The sequence below is a fragment of the Scyliorhinus canicula genome, chromosome 8, assembly GCF_902713615.1.
Source record: "Scyliorhinus canicula chromosome 8, sScyCan1.1, whole genome shotgun sequence".
Taxonomy (NCBI): domain Eukaryota; kingdom Metazoa; phylum Chordata; class Chondrichthyes; order Carcharhiniformes; family Scyliorhinidae; genus Scyliorhinus; species Scyliorhinus canicula.
Genome location: NC_052153.1, coordinates 167,335,191 through 167,357,301, shown reverse-complemented (window position 1 = coordinate 167,357,301; position 22,111 = coordinate 167,335,191). Strand labels below are relative to the sequence as shown.

Here is a 22,111-nt window from a genome sequence, read left to right as displayed (position 1 = left end):
ACCTTCCTTTTTATTTATTTAAAAACATTTTTTAAATACCCAATTTTTTTTTTTCCCCAAAGGGGCATTTAGTGTCGCTAATTGACCTGCCCTACACATCTTTGGGTGGGGGGCGAAAGTCACACAGACACAGGGAAATTGTGCAAACTCCACACGAACAGTGACCCGGGGCCGGGATCCTCAGCGCTGAGGCCGTAGTGCTAACCACTACGCCACTGTGCCACCCCCTCTACCTCCCTTCATAACTAATAGAGTTACATTAGCTACATCACAGTCTAAGTTTCAAGGTTACCAGAAAACGCTTCTAAACTTTACCAGCCCTGTTTTGTCTCCTCATCTGCCATTTTCTTTGACCTGGCCAAAACCAAAGGAATCACAAGTGAATGAAAAAGCATGTTCCTTACCCTGGAAGGCTCTGTAAGAAATGAGGAGCCCCAGCTCTGAGCTGCTGATGCACATGCTCTCTCGTTACTTTGCTCTTTCCATTTTGAAATTGACCACCGAGTTTCAACCAACGACTTCCTTCTGGCAACAGCTGAAGCAGGTTTTTGCTTAGTTCCAGAATTCCCATCACGAGGATTCTTTCCTCCAGGTTTCTGCATCCGAATGTCCTTAGATCGTTTGGAGGTTTTACTGGACAGTGGGCTCGATACTGTTTTCAACCTCATTCTCTTGGTTTCTGCCTGTGAAATATTTTAATTAAATAAGCAGATCACTCAAAATTAAACGGCACTTTCGGTAAAAATGGCCGTGTGAATTATTTGCCCCAATATTTTCATCCCTGTGGGGGTGCATTTCTCCTGACAACAACTAAATTGAAACATATAAAATTCTCAAAGGGTTTAGCAGCATAGATGCTGATAAAGTGTTTCCCCTGGCTGGGGAATCTAGAACACAGGGTCACAGACTCAGAATAAGGGGTCAGCTATTTAGGTTTGAGATGAGGAAAAAAATCCCTTCACTCTAAAAATGTGAATCTTTGGAAGTATCTACCCTAGACAGCTGTGGATGCTCAGCCATTGAATATATTTAAGACAGAGGTAGATAGATCTTTGGCTACTGAAGGAATTAATGGGTAATGTATAGTGCGAGTAGATGGAGTTGAGGTAGAAAAACAGTCTTGTTGAAAAATATTGCTGCCTCAAATGGGCCAAGTAGCCTCCTCCAGCTCCTATTTCTTATGTTCTGAAGAAAATAGAAATGTCAATGAAAGTCACTTTGGACATAATCGTATTTAACTTTGCAATGAAAAGGACATTATTAATTGTACCTGCAATTTTCAAAATATTGTCCTGCTAGTGTCATTGCCACTTAACTTTTTATTGCTTTTCTTTGTAGTTCTCACCAGTGGAGTGGAAAACGAGGATAAAACCTTTCCTTGGAATTATGTTTAATTAAAAGAAATCTCTGCTTTTCAGTTACGCCATAGGATGGCCTGTCATAGTAAAATGATTACAAAATAATGAGAAGTTCTACGAGATTGAGGTTTTACAGCACAAAAAGAGGACCTTTGGCCCATCGTGTCTGTTCCGGCCATCAAACACCTATCTAATCTAATCTGTTTTCCAGGACATGGCCTGTATCCTTGTACGCTATGGCATTTAAAGTGCTCATCTAAATGCTTAAATGTTGTGAGGGTGCCTACCTCTATCACCCTCTCAGGCAGTGAGGTCCAGATTCCCACCACCCTCTGGGTGAAAATGTTTTTCCACACATATCCTGCCCCTTACCTTAAATCTATGCCCCTTGTTATTGACCACTTAAAGTTCCTTCTGATCTATGTGCTTCATAATTTTGTATGCCTCGATCAGAACCCCTTAGCCTCCTCATCTCTAAGAAAAACAACGCCAGCCTCTCTACATGGCTGAAATGCTCCATCACAGGCAACATCCTGGTGAAACGCCTCTGCACGCTTTCTGGGTCAATCACATTCTACCTATATTGTGGCAACCAGAACTGTACGCAGTACCCGAGCTGTGGCATAATGAGTGTTTTATACAGCTCCATAATAACCTCCCCGCTCTTATATTCTATATCTCAGCTAATAAGACCATAAGAAATAGGACCAGGAGTAGGCTATTCATACCTTCCAGCGTGCTCCACCATTTAATAAGATCTAACTCTCACTGATTCCACTTTCCTACTTTCGCTCCGTAACTCATAATTCCCCTCATTGATTGAAAGGCAAATATCCCATATCCCTTAACCACATTATCTACCTGTCCAACAGCCTTTAGGGATCGATGGACATGCACCCCAAGTACCCTTTGGTCCTCTGTACTTCCTAGGGTCTTATCATCCACTGTGTGTTCCCTTGACATGTTAGTCCTGCCCAAAATGCATTACTCCACACTTTTCCGGTTTAAATTCCATTTGTCACTCTTCTGGGCCCTTTGCCCATCTGACCAGTAGATGTCATCCTGTAATCAGTTATAATGTCAGCCACCAATAGGCCAAAGGTTGCCTGGAACTTTGCCAAACAGATAATATAGGTAACTGCTACCAGTAAATGGGAATCATTCACATTTAGTTTTGCTTTATTATAAAACAATGTGATAAGTATTAGGGTTAGGCTCTACACTGAAAAGAGCCTGAAGCCTTCTTGAAAAACAATTTTAAAAGGGATTTCCAAATGAATAGAATACATAAAGGATTTCAGGTATCAGTGTTTGTAATCCAGCAGCATTGTAAAACTTTCATTTTAACTCCAAAACATCACGAAAAACAATCATGATTAGAATACATCATCAATCCTCCTTTTAATGTACAAACCATGTTGTGGGGCAGGAGTGTAGACAATGTAACACCTCCGTTCTGAAAGTGAGGGAGAAATATAAACTTTGACCAGTTAATCTAACTCTAGGTGGGGTGAAGATGAACAGAGAAGTCTAAGGTTCAAACACTCAATTTTCTGAAGTGCAGGCAATTAAAGCTATCAAAAGTGCTTGCACCCAATGAGGCACAGAGTACAGAGCCGCAGCTTTTCTTTCAGAGAAGTCAGGTAATGATCCACTTGGCAAAGAGCATGGTCCGTGGCCTTAAAAGGAGTCATCACACACCTCACAGAATGCTGCATAAACAGCGACTTTAAAAGACAGCAGAAAAAGCAAATCTTATCAATGGAGCCAAACACCAAATATGTTCAAAAAGCAAAAGGAATAATCTGAAACAAAAACAGAAAATGTTGGAAATACTCAGGAGATCAGGTAGCATCAGAGCAGAGAAAAACAAAGTAAATGTTTCAAGTCAATGACATTTTGAGTTCTGACAAAAGGCCATTGGACCCAAAACATTTACTCGGTCTCTCTCATATATTTATATTCAGGCAATAATGTTTGCAAATAGATGCAAAAGACATTTTACAGATAAAACCACAGCCCTGATTGTTATATTTAGAATTTATATTTTATACACAACACATAAAAATCAAACGATTTAGTCAGAAAGATTAGCATTTCTTTTATACCTATCAATAAGCTCTCACTTTGAGTAAATTGCTTTTTAATGCTAGAAAGAATAGCTTTGAATTTGAGTGAAACTTTGTAATTGACATTAACAGATTTCTGGCTACTTTAGAAATGTAGCAATTGGCCTTTCGAGCCTGCTCCACCATTCATTATGATCATGTCTCATCATTCAACTCCAAAGCCTAATCCCGCTTTTCCCCCTATATCCTTTGATCCCTTTCGCCTTCAGGGCTATATTTAACTGCTTCTTGGAAACATGCAATGTTTTGGCTAAACTACTTCCTGTGGTAACAAATTCCACAGGTCGACCACTCTCTGGGTGAAGAAAATTGCCCTCATCTCTGTCCTAAACGGTTACCCCGTATCCTCAGACTGTGAGCTCTGGTTCTGGACACACTCACCATCGGCAACATCCTACATCTATCCTGTCTAGCCCAGTTAGGATTTTATAGGTCTCTATGATACCGCTCCACCTTCCCTCTTCTGAACTCCAGCGAATACAATCCTAACCAATTCAATCTCTCCTCATAAGTCAGTCCTGCCATCCCAGGAATCTGTCTGGTAAACCTTCGCTGCACTCAATCTAGAACAAGAACATCCTTCCTCAGATAAGGAAACCAAACTTGCACACAATATTCCAGGTATGGCCTCACCAAGTCCCTGTATAATTGCAGCAAGACATCCCTGCTCCTGTACTCGAATACTCTCGCAATGAAGGCCAGCATACCATTTGCCTTCTTTACCACCTGTTGTACCTGCAAGCTTACCTTCAGTAACTGGTGTATGAGGACACCCAGATCTCGTTGCACATTCCTCTCTCCTAATTTATGGACATTCAGATAATAATCTGTCTTCCCATTTTTGCTACCAAAGTGGATAACCTCGCATTTCTCTTAACTATACTACATCTGACATTCATTTGCCCACTCACTCAATTTGTCCACATCACACTAAAGGATCATAGAATCATAGTATTTACAGTGTATCCTCCTCACAGCTCACCTACCCACCCAACTTGGTGTCATCTGCAAATTTGTAAATATTATATTTTGTTCCCTCATTAAATCATTAATTATATATTGCGAATAGCTGGGGTCCTAGCACCGATCCCTGCAGTACCTCACTAATCACTGCCTGCCAATTTGGAAAACACCTATTAATTCCTTCTCTTTGTTTCTTGCCTGCCAACCAGTTTTCTATTTATCTCAATACACTACCCCTAATCCCATGTGCTTTAATTTTACCCACTAAATTCTTATGCGGGACTTTGTCAAAATCTTATGAAAGTCCAAATATACCACATCCACTGGCTCCCCCCTCGTCAACTACTGAGGTCAGGCTTACTGGTCTATAATTACCTGCTTCCTCTCTACCTTCCTTTTTATTTTATTTAAAAACATTTTTAGAGTACCAAATTCTGTTTTATTCCAAAAGGGCAATTTAGTGCGGCCAATTGACCTGCCCTACACATCTTTGGGTGGGTGGGGGGGGGGGGGGGGGGGGGGGGGGGGGGGGGGGGGGGGCTGAGGTGGGGGGCTGAGACCCACAGACACAGGGAAAATGTGCAAACTCCACACGGACAGTGACCCGGGGCCGGGATTGACCCAGATTCCCAGTGCTGAGGCAGCAGTCCTAACCACTATGTCGCTGTGGCCGCCCCCTCTACCTCCCTTTTTAACTAATGGAGTTACATTAGCTATATCACAGACTAAGCTTCAAGGTTACCAGAAAACGCTTCTAAACTTTACCAGCTCCGTTTTGTCTCCTCCTCTGCCATTTTCTTTGATCTGGCCAAAACTAAAGGAATCACAAGTGAATGAAAAAGCATGTTCCTTACCCTGGAAGGCTCTGTCTGAAAGGAGGAGTCCCTGCTCAGAGCTGCTGATGCACATGCTCTCTCGTTACTTTGCTCTTTCCGTTTTGAAATTGACCCCAGAGTTTCAACCAACGACTTCCTTCTGGCAACAGCTGAAGCAGGTTTTTGCTTAGTTCCAGAATTCCCATCACGAGGATTCTTTCCTCCAGGTTTCTGCATCCGAATGTCCTTAGATCGTTTGGAGGTTTTACTGGACAGTGGACTCGATACTGTTTTCAACTTCATTCTCTTGGTTTCTGCCTGTGAAATATTTTAATTAAATAAGCATATCACTCAAAACTAAACGGCACTTTCGGCAAAAATGGCCATATGAATTAATTTCCCCAATATTTTCATCCTGTGGGGGTGCATTTCTCCTGACAAGAACTAAATTGAAACATATAAAATTCTCAAAGGGTTTAGCAGCATAGATGCTGATAAAGTGTTTCCCCTGGCTGGGGAATCTAGAACACAGGGTCACAGACTCAGAACAAGGGGTCAGCTCTTCAGGTTTGAGATGAGGAAAAAATCCCTTCACTCCAAAAATGTGAATCTTTGGAAGTATCTACCCTGGACAGCTGTGGATGCTCAGCCATTGAATATATTCAAGACAGAGGAAGATAGATCTTTGGATACTGAAGGAATTAATGGGTAATCTATAGTGCGAGTGGATGAAGTTGAGGTAGAAAAACAACCATGGTCTTGTTGAATAATATTGCTGCCTCAATGGGCCAAGTAGCCTCCTCCAGCTCCTATTTCTTATGTTCTGAAGAAAATAGAAATGTCAATGAAAGTCACTTTGGACATAATCGTATTTAACTTTGCAATAAAAAGGACATTATTAATTGTACCTGCAATTTTCAAAGTATTGTCCTGCTAGTGTCAATGCCACTTAACCTATTATTGCATTTCTTTGTAGTTCTCACCAGTGGAGTGGAAAGGCGAGAATAAAACCTTTCCTAGGAATTATGTTCAATTAAAAGAAATCTCTGCTTTTCTGTTACGCCATAGGATGGTCTGTAGTAGGAAAATGATTACATAATAATGAGAAGTTCCACCAGACGCTACACCACACGAGAAAGCACCTTTTCAACAGGTTCCATTGCATTCTCACTCAATGTCTCATTGCTCGCATTTTCTGTATTCGCTTCATTTTGTTCTGCTTCCACATCTTCAGATATACATGTCAACGCACTGGAATATACAAGAGAATCAAGAATGGTGAGAGGGATGACAGATTTTCACAATGCAATCCAATTGGCAGCAAGATTTATTGAAAACTGGTGTTACATTGCATTAATTGGATTCAGACCCCAAATCTTACAGTTCCTAATCTCAACCACGTCATTGGGATAAGGCAATTCCTTCATAGGGAAAGTAAAACTGGAAGATGATCAAACTCTCTTCCTCGGTTTCCTCCTTGCACGATTCATGGTGCTTTAAGAGCATTACCAACTAATTCACCCACCGGACAACAACTGCACAGAGATCAATGAAAAGGAAACAGCAAGAAGGAAAAGAAATGTAAATCAATCTGCATTAATACATTACATTTAATGTTAAAAAAGTGCAAGTTACATTACAAATAAAGGTATGAAAAATGAGCACCAAGCAAGAAGGGAGATTAGGTATGATTGAACTGTGGAGGAGCAAGGCTTTCACAGGATGGCCCGCAGCCACAGCTGTGGTTAGGTAGGCGGAGCAGGCCTCAAAGTCTGCCTGAAGGAACATCGGCCCCCAGGCTGCCGCTAGAAGGTCTTGTCCAGACAGCTGCCTAGGCTGAAAACATTCCAGTCAGCCCTATATCACTAGCCAAACGTGTCCTCTAAATTCCCTATGGTGGTAATCTTTGGAGTTTTGGAGGAGCCGGGGCTGAATGAGGGGAGGGGGTCAATGTTGTGGCCTTCGCCCCTGTGATCATCCAGCAAAGGTTCCCTTTGAAATGGAGGTCGGATATGCCACTGGCGGTGGTGGCCAGGCTGGGGGACGTGTACAGCTTTCTCCGGCTGGAGAAGATTAAGTTCACTCTGGGGGGTCAGAAGAGGGCTTTGAAGTGCGGTGGAGGCCATTAATGACTGTACTTGAAGAGAGGTTCGTCACATGCGGTGCCAGCAAACCAGTACGCAGGTCAGCGATGCAGGATTTCGCACCCACCCGCCCGCATGCACACCATGATCAGGGAGGTTTGTGGAAGCCAAAATCCTGCCCGCGGAGCCTGACAACACTGAGGATTATATAAATATAGTTGTTGCTATTGAAGAATAAATCTAGCAACTTGTCCAAGATGTCATTCTTCTTGTGTGCACCAGACAATATTGACAGATTTTTAAGATTGTGGGGTATTCTAGCTGTGCAATTCATGCCCTCATTCAATGTCCAACTGGGATCAAATATATTCCTGGAGGTTTCATCCCATGATCCTATGTTCATGACATTAGTCATCCATCACATTCATCCTTATGATGTACTGCCTTCCTAGACCAACTGAAAAGCAAAAAGACACATTTCCCAGCTGGATAATGCTGGACTGTCAGCCAAACAGCCTATTTTTCACATTTTCTATAATTTTTATATCTGGTACAGAAATGTTCAAAGAAAATGATTAAAAAATGATTATTTCTCATGTCCCAATGATTTGACCTCCAGGTTGCTCACCACAGTGCACTGGAGATTGATCTTCCTGGAGTCTCTACGTCAATCTGGAGGATTGGCAACCCTATCCAAACAAGCAAACCTTTCAGCGAGTGTGTCTGAATAGCACACAGGAGCAGAAGCATGGGGCGATTCATTCTCCTTAGCCCAGTGCACTAGAATATTGCTCAAGTCTAAGGGCAACTAACTCAACCGAGTCCCAAATTATGCCTGGGCCGGAGAACTCCATTCCTGACAGGGAAGCTAAGTAAGCAACTAAAACATTTGAGGGTTGCTTTCCACTTTTAAGATTTGAACTTTTTACCTGTGCGACGAAGCAGGCAGTTTGGCTAATTAACTACTAAAACAATCAAAAGTAGAGTTTTAAAACAAGTCCTCTCCATTCTGTAGTAAGAAATAAAAATATGTATCCAGCTTTCTTTTTACCCATTTTCAGTCCGAACTTTTTCAAACAGTGGCACGGACTGTTGAGTCGGCTTCTTTTGATTATTACTCTGTGCAGGACTTTCTGCTTCTTTATCATTTCCTTCTATGTTTAGCTCTGATTCACCATCAAACACTGCCGTGCTGTGCAATGGGTTACCTACATTCAAACGTATAAACAAAGGAGAAATGTTAGGATTGTTTTGTGGGAACACCATTAATATTTCCTGCGAGCAATTAAACAGTTTTCAAGGATCATAAATTTAATGCCAACCCTCCAATGCCAAGTCAACAAGAATCCTCTTAAAAGACAGATGGTCTCATGAAAAGCGATAAGAATATACTTTATTATTGCAGTGTGCTGAAGATCAGGAAGGGAAATTTGTTAGGCATTAGTTTGGAATCATTGTTGATGCAGGATTGGAAGCAGCAACTTTAATACCTACATTTAAAAAGGAATACAAGACTTACTTGGTCAACTACAATCCCATGAGTCAAAATCAACACAAACCTCACTGCTTATAAAGTCTCTGGGACAGGATTGCCCGTACCCTAGAGTATTATGGGAGGTGGCAGCAGTGATACCAGATGCATTGGTTAAATTTCTGAATTCTCTGGATTCTTGTAGAGTCCCAGTAGATTGGAAACACGCTAATGTGACGCCCCTATTCAAAAAAAGGAGGCAAAAAGTAGAAAACTAGAGACCGGTTAGCTTGACCTGTGTGGTGGGGAAGTTGCTGGACTCAATCATTAAGGAGAAGATGACTAAACATTTGGAAAGACAAAGCTCAACCCACCATTGTCAGCATGGTTTTATGAAGGGCTAGTCATGCTTGACAAACTTGCTCGAATTCTTTGAGGACCAGCGAGGTGGATAATGGTGAACCTGTGGATGTGGCATATCTAGACTCCAGAAACCGTTTGACAAGGTGCGGCATAAAAGACTGATCCAGAAAGTGTAATTGAAGGGGATTGGCATAGAGTATGAGATTGGATTGAAGATTGGCTGACTGACAGAAAGCAGAGGGTCAGGATAAATGGGCCCTTCTCTGGCTGACGAACTGTAACTAGCGGGGTGCCGCAGGGGTCAGGCCTCGGACCTCAACTGCTTACAATCTATATAAATGATCTGCAAGCAGAGTGTAACATAGCAAAAGTTGCGAATTATATTAAAAGAGGTGGAAAATCAGGCGTGAAGAGGAGATAAGGCGGATATGGATAGGCTCGGAGATTGGGCCAAAATTTGGCAGACGAAATTTAATATGGATAATCCATTTTGGCTGAGAAAATAGAAAGGAAAATGTTCTAAATGGAAACAGATTCAAAATGCGTCTTGGTAGAGGGATCTAGGTGTCTTTGTTCATGAATTGCAGAAAGTAGGTATGCAGGTACACCATGTAATTAAAAAGGCAAAAGGAACTTTAGCGTTTATTGCAAAAGTGGTGTTGTAATTGTATAGTGTCTTGGCGAGACCACATCTGGATTATTGTGTCCAGTTTTGGTCTCCTTATTTGAGGAAGGATGTGGTGACATTGGAGGCAGTACAGATGAGGTTCACCAGATTGATTCCAGGGATGAAAAGGTTGAGGTATGGGGAGAGATTAAACAGTTTGGGCGTATACTTGCTGGAGTTTAGAAGATTGGGAGGGGATCTGATAGATGTATATAAAATACTAAAAGGGATTGATATGGTAAACGTAGACCAAATGTTCCTTCTTGTAGGGAAATCTAGAATGAGGGGGTCAAAGATATAGGTTGAGACGCGCTAGATATAGAACTGAGATGAGGAGGAACTACTCACAGAAGGTAATGAATTTGTGGAACTCGTTGCCCCATAGCGTGGTGGAATCTGAGTCATTAAAATGGTTTTCAAGGAGTTAAATATACTTATGATTAATTAAAGGGATATGGGGAACAGGTAGGAAGGTGAATTTGAGATCAGGAAGAGGTCAGCCATGATCTGATTGAATGGCAAGCAGGCTCGACGGGCTGATTCTCTACTTCTGATCCGAATTCCTATGTTCCTATGTGTATCACCATCATCAGATTTCCATCCAATTCAGTACTTGGGTCTGAGCTTTTCCAATATTTGCCAGTGAATATTGCTGGTGACGGTTACTATATAAGAAAACAAAAACATTTAAGGTTCGCTGTATACTTCCTCAGTGCTTACGATGCCATATTTATTGATGAGCTAAATTAGAAAGCGACACAGCTGTACAGCTGAGAAACTCCAACCAAAAACAGAAACATCAAGAGGCATAAAAACATACAACTGAACAGAATTTCAAGCAATCATGATTTTAATACTATCAATTAAGGGAAACTCTCCTGGGATAAAGGTCAAAAAGTCCCCTAATTACTTTGATACAGTTACGTTAAGAGATTGTTAAAACAAAAACCCAATGTAGTGGAGTGGGAATGTTATTGGCTAACTGGATAAAAGGAACTTCTCTGATGACATCTAGTGGCAAGTCTAATTCTCATCAGGCTAAAGGAGACTGGTTTTGGATACAGTTCTGGTTTCAAGCACTCCCAATTCCACTCTTTTTAAATAAAATGTCCCCACTGGGCATGATTTAAAGATATCTAATGTTTTGTTCCAACTGTAAATCAGTTAATTGTCAGCACAGTTCTAGATTTACATTTACAATTAGTATCCCAGCAGTGACAAAACAACCCTCTTCTGGAGACTTTCCAGGTACTTGGTTGAGCTACTTAAACAGATCAACTTTATCACTAGGTTGGGAAACACAAACCAAAATAACCTAATCACATTCCACAAACCTATAAACCTATCAATATTGACAAGCACTGATGTTGGCCCCAAGGAAGGCTGTGGTCCAAACTATCCCATTTTTGTGTTAGAAAGTTTGCATTCAGGACAAAGGGGCTGACAGAATAAACAAGGATGTCTAAAACTACAAAGTGAATGCATTCTGCAAAAATTACAAAATCTTAATAATAATCTTTATTATTATCACAAGTAGGCTTACATTAACACTGCAATGAAGTTACTGTGAAAATCCCCGAGTCGCCACAATCCGGCGCATGTTCAGGTTCCCTGAGGGAGAATTTAGAATGTCCATGCTACCCAAGAGCATGCCTTTAATACAATGGCAGTCAGTGCTGAGTTTCAACGTTTGCAAATCAATTTCCACTCATAGGGGCTTTGGGACAGCCACATTTTGTATTGGGAGATAGGCAAAGCTAATTAATCTGACATTTCATGCAAACTCAACAGATCTACAAGATTTCTTTCTGTCAAGCACAATACAATATTAAAATCATCAGTAAAACCTACCCCCGATCATGGGAGATGTCAGGGCTTCCGCTTTAGATGGTCAAAGTCAAATAAGGGGAGTTCACTCTCAGCTTGATTAATCAGGGAAGATTTTTAATGCCATTTCACTGGGTGGAAACAGGGTTGGAGTGTCTACAAATCATAACTTAAAAATTTACATTCAAATGACACCCAGGAAGCACGGTAGCATAGTGGTCAGCACGGTAGCATAGTGGGCAGCACGGTAGCATAGTGGGCAGCACGGTAGCATAGTGGGCAGCACGGTAGCATAGTCTCCAGGGTTCTAGGTTCGATTCCCGGCTTGGGTCACTGTCTGTGTGGAGTCTGCACGTTCTCCCCGGGTGTGTGTGGGTTTCATCCGGGTGCTCCAGTTTCCTCCCACAGTCCAAAGATGTGCGGGTTAGGTGGATTGGCCATGCTAAATTGCCCTTAGGTGTCCAAAAAGGTTAAGTGGGGTTACGGGGATAGGGTGGAAGTGTGGACTTGGGTAGGGTGCTCTTTCCAAGGGCCGGTGCAGTCTTTTTTTATAAATGTTTTTTTATTGAGTTTTCATATTTTATATATGACAAATTACAAGTTATTAGAGAGAGAGAAAAAAAAAAGGAAAACACAAAATTTTTTTTACATGAATATTTACAGGTAAGCATCTTCATAACAATAATTGTGGCCGCCCCCTTTAGCCAGCATACATATTTTACATTCCCCAATATGGCCGAGGCACATGTTTATAGGCATTTATTTATAGTTTGGTTTTGGGCCTTGGCTTGCCATCAAACCCCCATACCGAGCCCGTAGCCCCCCCCCCCCCCCCCCCTCCCCCCGGCTACCTTCCCCCGATTCCCGCCCCTTTTCCCCTGGTTCTTGGCCACCCGACTATTCTTCCTCATGTACGTTGGCCACAAACAGGTCCCGGAACAGTTGCATGAATGGCTCCCACGTTCTGTGGAAGCCGTCGTCCGACCCTCGGATGGCGAATTTGATTTTCTCCATTTGGAGAGATTCCGAGAGGTCGGACAGCCAGTCTGCAGCTCTGGGTGGTGCTGCTGACCGCCAGCCAAACAGGATTCTACGGCGGGCAATCAGGGAGGCAAAGGCAAGGGCATCCGCCCTCCTCCCCAGGAATAGATCTGGCTGGTCTGAAACCCCGAAGACCGCCACTATCGGGCATGGCTCCACCCTCACCCCCACCACTTTGGACATAGCCTCGAAGAAGGCTGTCCAGTACTCCACAAGTCTGGGGCAAGACCAGAACATGTGGGCGTGGTTGGCCGGGCCTCTCTGGCACCGCTCACATTTGTCCTCCACCTCCGGGAAGAACCTACTCATACGGTTTCTCGTTAAGTGGGCTCTATGTACCACTTTTAGTTGCGTCAGGCTGAGCCTTGCGCACGTGGAGGTGGAGTTGACCCTATGCAGTGCTTCGCTCCAGAGTCCCCACCCTATCTCCATCCCCAGGTCGTCCTCCCATTTCCTTCTTGTTGCGTCCAGTACGGTGTCGTCCCTGTCTACCAGTCGGTCATACATGTCACTACAGTTCCCTTTCTCTAGGATACTTGCGTCCAGTAGGTCTTCCAATAGTGTCTGTCGTGGCGGTTGTGGGTACGTCCTTGTCTCCTGGCCGGTGCAGTCTTGATGGGCCGAATGGCCTCCTTCAGCACTGTAAATTCTATGAAAAAAAATCCTGAAAGGGGCCCATTGCAGAGTCGATGTGACACACGCCTGCAGCTGGCATTAGGCCTCTTTATAATGCTAAGCAAATTCTTATGGCATTTGTTTTGGGAAACAACACCTGCACTGGGCAAGAGCTAGCAAGGTGCCCAAGGAACCCACCAGTGATGCAGCAATGAGGCTCAGCCTTCAGAAACATACATAGAAAATAGAAGCAGGAGATCATTCGGCCTTTCAAGCTTGCTCTGCCATTCATTATGATCATGGCTGATCATCAGATTCAATACACCGATCCCACCTTCCCCCATATCCCTTGATCCCTTTTGCCCAATTCCTTTTTGAAACCAATGTTTTGGCCTGAGCTACTTTCTGTAGCAGCGAATTCCCCAGATTCACCCCTCTCTGGTGAAATTTCTCCTCACTTCAGTCCTAAAAGGTTTACCTATTATCCTCAATCTATGACCCCTAGTTCTGGACTCCCAACCACCAGGAACATTCTTTCTGAATCTGCCTGGTCTAATCTTGTTAGAATTTTATAACTCACTCTTCTTAACTCCAATCAAAATAATCCCGTCTTAGTCTCTCCTCATATGACAGGTCCCACCATCACAGGAATCATCCTGGTAAACCTTTGCTACACTCCCTTCATAGCAAGAACATCTGTCCTCAGATGTCCCAAAACTACACATAGTACTTCAGGTACAGCCTCACCAATGTCCTATACGATTGCAGTAAAACATCCCTATTCCTATACTCAAATCCTCTCATTACGTAGGCCTACATATCATTTGCCTTCTCTACTGCCTGCTGTACCTGCGCGCTTACTTCCAGCGACTGACGCACGAGGAGACCAAGGTCTCGTTGAGTATCCACCTCTCTCAATTTACACCCATTCAAATAATAATACCTGCATATTTTTGCTACCGAGGTTGATAACCGACATTTATCCACATTATACTGCATCTGCCATGCATATGCCCACACGCTCAGCCTGCCCAAATCAAGCTGAAGCATCTCTGCATCCTCCTCATTGCTCACTCTCCCACCCAACTTTGTACCATCTGCAAATTTGGAGATAATACATTTAGTTCCCTCAGCAAAATCATGAATTTATTTTGCGAACAGTTGGGGTCAAAAAACAATACAGCGGACTTCCGGTGGCGGCGATGACATAGGAAGCCACACATTTGGGAGCTCCCGTTTTAAACGGGCTTTTCGACTCTTTTAGGGCCCAAAACGGAAATTTTTCGACGTCTCCCGGTGGGAGAAGGTGTGTTGATCGACTTTCCCCACAGTCCATGACTCGAACTCGGAGTGGAAAGGAGGAAAAAACAGCAGCAGCTCCCCAGAAAAAACGGGGGAAGGAATCCAAGATGGCGGCCGGCGGAGCTCCAGAGGTGTGGAAGCAGTGGGCCCTGGAGCAACAAGCTGCTCTCCTGCGCTGTTTTGCAGACTTCAAGGCTGAGGTACTGAGCTCTCTGCAGGAAATGAACAGAAGGCTCTCGGAGATTCAGACGACCCAGGGTACTGCCATCAAGGAGTTGCAGACGCAGGCCACTGAACGAGAGGAGGAGGCCGGGATCCTCGTGAGTAAGGTGGAGGGACATGAGGCACTCCACAAGAAGTGGCAGGAACGCTTCGAGGAGTTTGATCACCGTATGAGGCGGAAAAATCTGCGGCTCTTGGGCCTTGCGGAGGGGCTGGAGGGGTCGGACCTGACAACCTTAGCGGCTACGATGCTGAACTCGTTAGTGGGGGCCGGGTCTTTCCATCTGCCCTTGGAGCTGGAGGGAGCACACAGAGAACTGGCCAGGAGGCCTAAGGAGAATGAACACCCGCGTGTGGTGCTGGTGAGGTTCCACCGGTTCAGTGATCGGGAGTGTGTGCTGCGCTGGGCCAAGAAGGTGAAGAGCAGCAATTGGGAGAATGGGGTAGTACAGATCTACCAGGATTGGAGTGCGGAGGTGGCTAAGCGGCGGTCCGGGTTTAATCGGACGAAAAAGGTGCTTTACAAGAAAAAGATAAAGTTCGGAATGTTGCAGCCTGCGCGCCTGTGGGTAACTTATTCGGCCCGGCATTATTATTTCGATTCCCCGGAGGAGGCGTGGGCCTTCGTGCGGACGGAGAAACTGGACTTGAACTAGGGGTTGGGGGTTGCGGGGTCGGTTGTAATACTTTATTGCTGGATTCTGCTGTTGCTGTGTTCTCTTTTCCTGCACTTTTGCAATTTCGATATGGTCATTTATGGGGGTGTTGTTCTGTTATTTTTTTTGCTGTGGGGCATTGTTTGAGTTTTGTATCTTGCGGGGAGGATTGGGGAGGTTTGTTGTATTCTATGTCGGGTTGGGGGTATGGAGTGGGGCTGGTATTTGGGAGCTGCGTCAGAAGGGCGTGGTGGGGCAGTGCGAAAGCGCGGGCTTTCCTCTGGTTTCCCGCGCTGTGGGGCTGGGGGGTGGAGACGATGACGGGGGGAGGCGGGGCCTTAACTGGTTCTTCCCCGCGCTGGAGCGGTGCCTGGAGGAGGGATAGATTGGGGGATGATCCCACTTTGGGAAGGGTCGGGTTATTGCCGGGAGTTTCCGGGCAGAAGTTAGCTGACCCACGGAAGTACAATGGAGGACGGTTCGCGGCTAGGAGGGTTTCTAGCCTGGGGGGGAAAGGGGAATACCGGGTTGCTGCTGGTAGGGTCAGGAAGGAGCTGTTGGGGGCCGGGGGACAGAGGTGAGGTGTTGTCGCTGTGGGGACTAGGTCGGGCAGGGGGTGCTGGCCTGGGGCGGGCAGTCGACGGGCTATGGCTAGTCGACGGGGGAGGGGGGCGGGACGCCCTCTGATTCGGTTGGTCACCTGGACTGCGAGAGGATTGAATGGGCCGGTGAAGCGGTCGAGGGTACTTGCTCATCTGAAGGGGCTAAAGGCAGATGTGGCAGTGCTTCAGGAGACCTACCTGAAGGTGGCGGACCAGGTCCGTCTGAGGAAGGGATGGGTGAGGCAGGTTTTCCACTCTGGGTTGGATGTGAAGAACCGGGGAGTGGCGATTCTGGTGGGGAAAAATGTGTTGTTTGAGGCATCGGAGGTGGTGGCGGATAAGGGGGGTAGGTATGTTATGGTTAGGGGCAGGCTACAAGGAGAGAAGGTGGTACTTGCTAGTGTGTATGCCCCAAACTGGGACGATGCGGGCTTTATGAGGATCTGGAGGCGGGAGGTCTGATCATTGGGGGTGGGGGGGGAACTTCAATATGGTGTTGGATCCTTCACTGGATCGGTCAGCTCTAGGACGGGTAGGAGGCCGGCGGCGGCCAAGGTACTGAGAGGGTTTATGGACCAGATGGGTGGGGTGGATCCATGGAGGTTTGTGAGGCCGAGGGCACGGGAGTACTCTTTCTTCTCCCACGTACATAGGGTCTACTCTCGGATAGACTTCTTCGTGGTGAGTAGGGGACTGATTCAGAGAGTGGAGGAGGCCGAGTATTCGGCCATTGCAATCTCCGACCACGCTCCGCATTGGATAGAGTTGGAGATGGGGGGGTGCGGGACCAGCGCCCGTTGTGGCGGTTGGATGTGGGGTTGTTGGCGGAGGAGGAGGTGAGTAGGAGGGTCCGGGCAAGTATTGAGGGGTACCTCGAGGTGAATGATACGGGGGAGGTTCAGGTGGGGGTGGTCTGGGAAGCCCTGAAAGCAGTGATTCGTGGGGAGCTGATATCCATGCGGGCACACAGGGAGAGGAGCGAGAGGAGTGAGAGGGATAGACTGGTGAGAAAGATGCTGGAGGTAGACAGGAGGTACGCAGAGGCACCAGAGGAGGGACTGTTGGGGGATAGGCGCAGCCTGCAGGCTAAATTTGATTTGCTGACCACTAGAAAGGCGGAGGCACAGTGGAGGAAGGCACAAGGGGCAGTGTACGAACATGGTGAAAAGGCAAGTAGGATGCTGGCTCATCAGCTCCTCAAGCGGGATGCGGCTAAGGAAATTGCTGGAGTGAGAGACAAGAGTGGGAATGTGGTGCGGAAGGGGGTAGAGGTGAATGAGGTCTTCAAGGACTTTTACAGGGAACTGTACCAGTCGGAGCCAACGGTGGAGAGGAGGGGAATGGAGAGGTTCCTCGACGGGCTTTCTTTCCCGAAGGTGCAGGAGGAGCAGGTGGAGGGGTTGGGTGCGCCGATTGAGCTGGAGGAGCTAGTTAAGGGGATCGGGCAGATGCAGTGAGGGAAGGCACCGGGGCCGGATGGGTTCCCGGTGGAATTTTATAAAAAGTTTGTGGACCTAGTGGGCCCCTTGCTGGTGCGGACACTTAATGAAGCGTGGGAAGGGGGGACTTTGCCCCCGACGATATCGCGGGTGCTGATCTCGTTAATTTTAAAGAGGGACAAGGACCCCCAGCAGTGTGGTTCATACAGGCCCATATCTCTCCTCAACGTAGATGCCAAGGTGCTGGCAAAAATCCTGGCCACCAGGATATGGGACTGTGTGCCAGGGGTTGTACACGAGGACCAGACAGGATTTGTGAAGGGAAGGCAGCTGAACATGAATGTGCGGAGATTGTTGAATGTCATCATGATGCCGGGCGATTGAGGGGGAGGCAGAGATAGTGGTGGCGCTGGATGCGGAGAAGGCCTTCTATAGAGTGGAGTGGGGATACTTACAGGAGGGTGTTGGGGAGGTTTGGATTTGGTGAAGGGTTTATTAGATGGGTTAGGCTGCTATATGAGGCCCCGATGGTGTGCGTGGCCACGAATGGGAGAAGGTCGGAGTACTTTCGGCTTTACCGAGGGACCAGGCAGGGTTGTCCCCTGTCCCCCGTGTTGTTTGCACTGGAAATCGAGCCGCTGGCGATGGGGTTGAGGGATTCAGAGAGGTTTGTGCGAGGCGGTGAGGAACATAGGGTGTTGTTGTATGCCGATGACCTGTTACTGTATGTGGCGGACCTGGTGGGAGGGATGCCGGGGGTGATGGAGCTGCTGGCTGAGTTTGGGACCTTTTCAGGTTATAAACTAAATTTAGGCAAGAGTGAGGTGTTTGTGGTGCACCCTGGAGACCAGGAGGAAGGAATTGATAGGCTCCCGCTTAGGCGGGCAGGGGAAAGCTTTAGGTACCTAGGGGTGCAGGTGGCCAGGGACTAGGGGGCTCTTCACAAACATAATTTCACCAGACTTGTAGATCAGATGGAGGAGAGGTTCAAGAGGTGGGACATGCTGCCATTGTCGTTGGCGGGGAGGGTGCAGTCCGTCAAAATGACGGTGCTTCCGAGGTTCTTGTTCCTCTTCCAGTGCCTGTCCATCTTTATCCCCAGGGCCTTCTTTAGGAGAGTGACTAGCAGTATTTTGAACTTTGTGTGGGCACATGGGACTCCGAGAGTGAAGAGGGTTTTCCTGGAGCAAGGGAGGGATAGAGGCGGGCTGGCGCTGCCCAACCTTTTGGGGTACTATTGGGCGGCCAATGTGTCAATGGTGCGTAAATGGGTGATGATGGGGGGAGGGGCGGCGTGGAAAAGAATGGAGATGGCGTCATGTAGAGGTATGAGCCTGGGTGCCATGGTAACGGCGCCGTTGCCGCTCTCCCCTAAGAGGTTTACCACGAGCCCGGTGGTGGCGGCGACCCTAAGAATCTGGGGACAGTAGAGACGGCATAGGGGGGAAACAGGGGGCTCGATGGAGGCTCCATTGGGTGGCAATCATTGGTTCATCCCAGGGAACAGGGATGGGGGATTTAGGGGGTGGCAAAGGGTGGGCATCAGTAAATTGAGGGACCTGTTTATTGACGGGAGGTTTGCGGGCCTGGGGGAACTGGAAGATAAATTTGGGCTTCCCCAAGGGAACATGTTCAGATACTTGCAGGTAAAGGCGTTTGCGAGGCGACAGGTAGAGGGATTCCCTTTGCTGCCCTCGCGGGGGCCGATGGACAGAGTGCTTTCGGGGGTGTGGGTCGGAGAGGGGAAGGTGTCTGACATCTATAAAGGTCATGCAGGAGGTGGAGGAGTCATCAGTGGAGGAGCTGAAGGCTAAATGGGAGGAGGAACTCAGGGAGCAGATAGAGGACGGGACTTGGGCGGATGCCTTGGAGAGAGTCAACTCTTCCTCCTCATGTGCGAGGCTTAGTCTCATCCAATTTAAGGTGCTGCACCGGGCCCACATGTCCGGGACTAGGAGGAGTAGGTTCTTTGGGGGTGAGGACAGGTGCACCAGATGTTCAGGGAGTCCAGCGAACCACACCCATATGTTCTGGACATGCCCAGCACTGGAAGAATTCTGGAAGGGGGTGGCAGGGACGGTGTCGAGGGTGGTTGGATCCAGGGTCAAACCAGGGTGGGGACTCGCGATTTTTGGAGTTGCGGTAGAGCCGGGAGTGGAGGCAAAAGTGGCCGGTGTCCTGACCTTTGCGTCCCTAGTAGCCTGATGAAGGATCTTGCTGCAGTGGAAGGGTGCGAGGCCCCAAGTGTGGAGACCTGGATCAGTGACATGGCGGGATTTATAAAATTGGAAAGGGTCAAATTTGCCCCGAGAGGATCAACACAAGGGTTCTATAAACGATGGCAGCCTTTTCTGGACTTCCTGGCTCAAAGATAGGTGTCTTGGTCAATAGCAGCAGCAACCGGGGGGGGGGGGGTTTATGATTGCTAATATTATTGTTATTTTTGGTATTTTATTATGGTTCGTTATTGTTGTATAAATTCAACATTTTTCAATAAAAATTATTTTTTTTTAAAAAAACAATACAGCACAGGAACAGGCCCTTTGGCCGTCCAAACCTGTACTGGTCATGATACCAGCCTTTGCCAAAACCTTCAGCACCCCCTTGTGCCGTGTCCCTCTATACCCATCCTATCCAAGCGTTTGTCAAGATGACTTTTGAACACCGTTAATGTATCTGCTTCCACAACCTCCCCTGGCAACACATTCCAGGCACTCACCACCCTCTACGTAAAAAACCTGCCTCGAACATCTCCTCCTTTGCCCCACGGATCTTAAACATATGCCCCCTGGTAACTGACCCCTCCACCCTGGGAAAGAGTGCATGCCTATCCACTTTATCCATTCCCCTCAATCTTGTAGACAAGGGTCCAAGCACAAATCCCTGCGGTACCCTACGAGTCACTGCCTGCCAATTGGAAAAATACCCATTTATTCCAACTCTTTGCTTCCTGTCTGCTAACCAGCTTTCAATCCATCTCAAAACACTACCCGCAATCCCATGCTCTTTAATTCTACATAATAATCTGCTATGTGAGACCTTGTCAAAAGCCTTCTGAAAGTCTAAATAAACCACATCCACCGGTTCTCTCTGGTCATCTCTACTCATTATATCCTCAAAGAATTCCAATAGATTTGTCAAGTATGATTCTCTTTCATAAAAATCCACTGACTTTATCTGATTATACCACTGCTTCCCAAATACCGAGCTATGAAATCCTTGATAATGGATTCTAGCAACTTCCCTACTACTGACATTAGGCTCACTGGTCTATGGTTCTGTTTTCTCTCTACCTCCCTTTTTGAATAGAAGGGTTATATTAGCTACCCTCCAATCTAAATAATCCATTCCAGAGCCCAAAGAATTTTGGAAAATGACCACCAATGGATCTACTATTTCGAGGGCCACTTCCTTCAGTACTCTGGGATGAAGATTATCAGACCTTGGAGATATATCCGCCTTCAAATCCATTAATTTCCCCAAAACCATTTGTCTACTAATATTGGTTTAATAATAATCTTTACTAGTGTCACAAGTGGGCTTACATTAATACTGCAATTAAGTTACTGTGAAAACTCCCTAGTCGGCACACTCTGGCGCCTGTTCAAGTACACTGAGGGAGAATTCAGAATGTCCAATTCACCGAACAAGCATGTCATTCGGGACTGAAACCAGAGTACCCGGAGGAAACCCACACAGACACGGGGCGAACGTACAGACTTTGCACAGACAATAGCCCTAGCCAGGAATCAAACCTGGATTAAATGCGCTAGTGACAGCGCAGCTCCCGATGGCCCCGGGGAGGTACTCGGGGAATCCTGTAATAATTTGGAGGCAGTTTCGCCAGCATTTCAGGTTGGGGGCAGGGTCAAGGGAAATGCCGATTTGGGGGAAACCATAGATTTGAGCCAGGGAAGTGGGATGGCAATTTTCGGAGATGCGAGGAGAAAGGAATTAGGACACTAAAAGATTTATTTCTTGGGGGTCGTTTTGCGGGATTGAAGGAGCTGGGAGTGAAGTGCTGGAGCAGGGAGACATATTTAGACACATGTAGGTTTGAGACTTTGCCAGAAAGGAGATACAGAGCTTCCCAGTAGAGCCGGCTTCCACACTGCTGGAGGAGGTTCTGACAACAGGGGGACTGCAGAAGGGGGTAATATCAGCAGTTTACGGGGCTATTTTGGAGGAGGAGAAGGTGCCGCTAGAAGGGATCAAGGCAAAGTGGGAGGAAGAGTTGGGAGAGAATATGGAGGAGGGGTTCTAGTGTGAGGTGCTCCAGAGGGTGAATGCCTCCCTCGTGAGCGAGGTTGGGGCTGATACAGCTGCAGGTGGTGTATAGAGCACACCTTACAAGGGCGAGGATGATCCAGCTCTTTGAGGGGGTAGAAGACGCAAGTGAGAACGTTGGGGGGGGTTTGGTGGGAGGATGGGATTGTTGTTATTGATATGGGGATTGACATTACATTTGTTACTGATTATTGTTGGGTGTAAATGTGGGAGAAAATGTGAAAAAGGAGAATAAAAAATATTTTTAACGAAGAATCGGGTCCGTAGTGC

General features: G+C 46.4%; 1 protein-coding gene across 1 annotated transcript in view; it reads right to left on the bottom strand.

The window, feature by feature from the left end:
- Window positions 1-22,111, bottom strand: part of cenpu (centromere protein U) — a 64,754-nt gene that overhangs the window by 34,351 nt on the left and 8,292 nt on the right. Inside the window, exons 4-7 of the mRNA XM_038803902.1 lie at window positions 8,401-8,557; window positions 6,408-6,516; window positions 5,305-5,583; window positions 405-683 (exon numbers count right to left, since the gene is read on the bottom strand). Of these exons, the coding sequence (XP_038659830.1) occupies window positions 405-683; window positions 5,305-5,583; window positions 6,408-6,516; window positions 8,401-8,557 (824 nt within the window). The remainder of the gene's footprint in view (window positions 1-404; window positions 684-5,304; window positions 5,584-6,407; window positions 6,517-8,400; window positions 8,558-22,111) is intronic.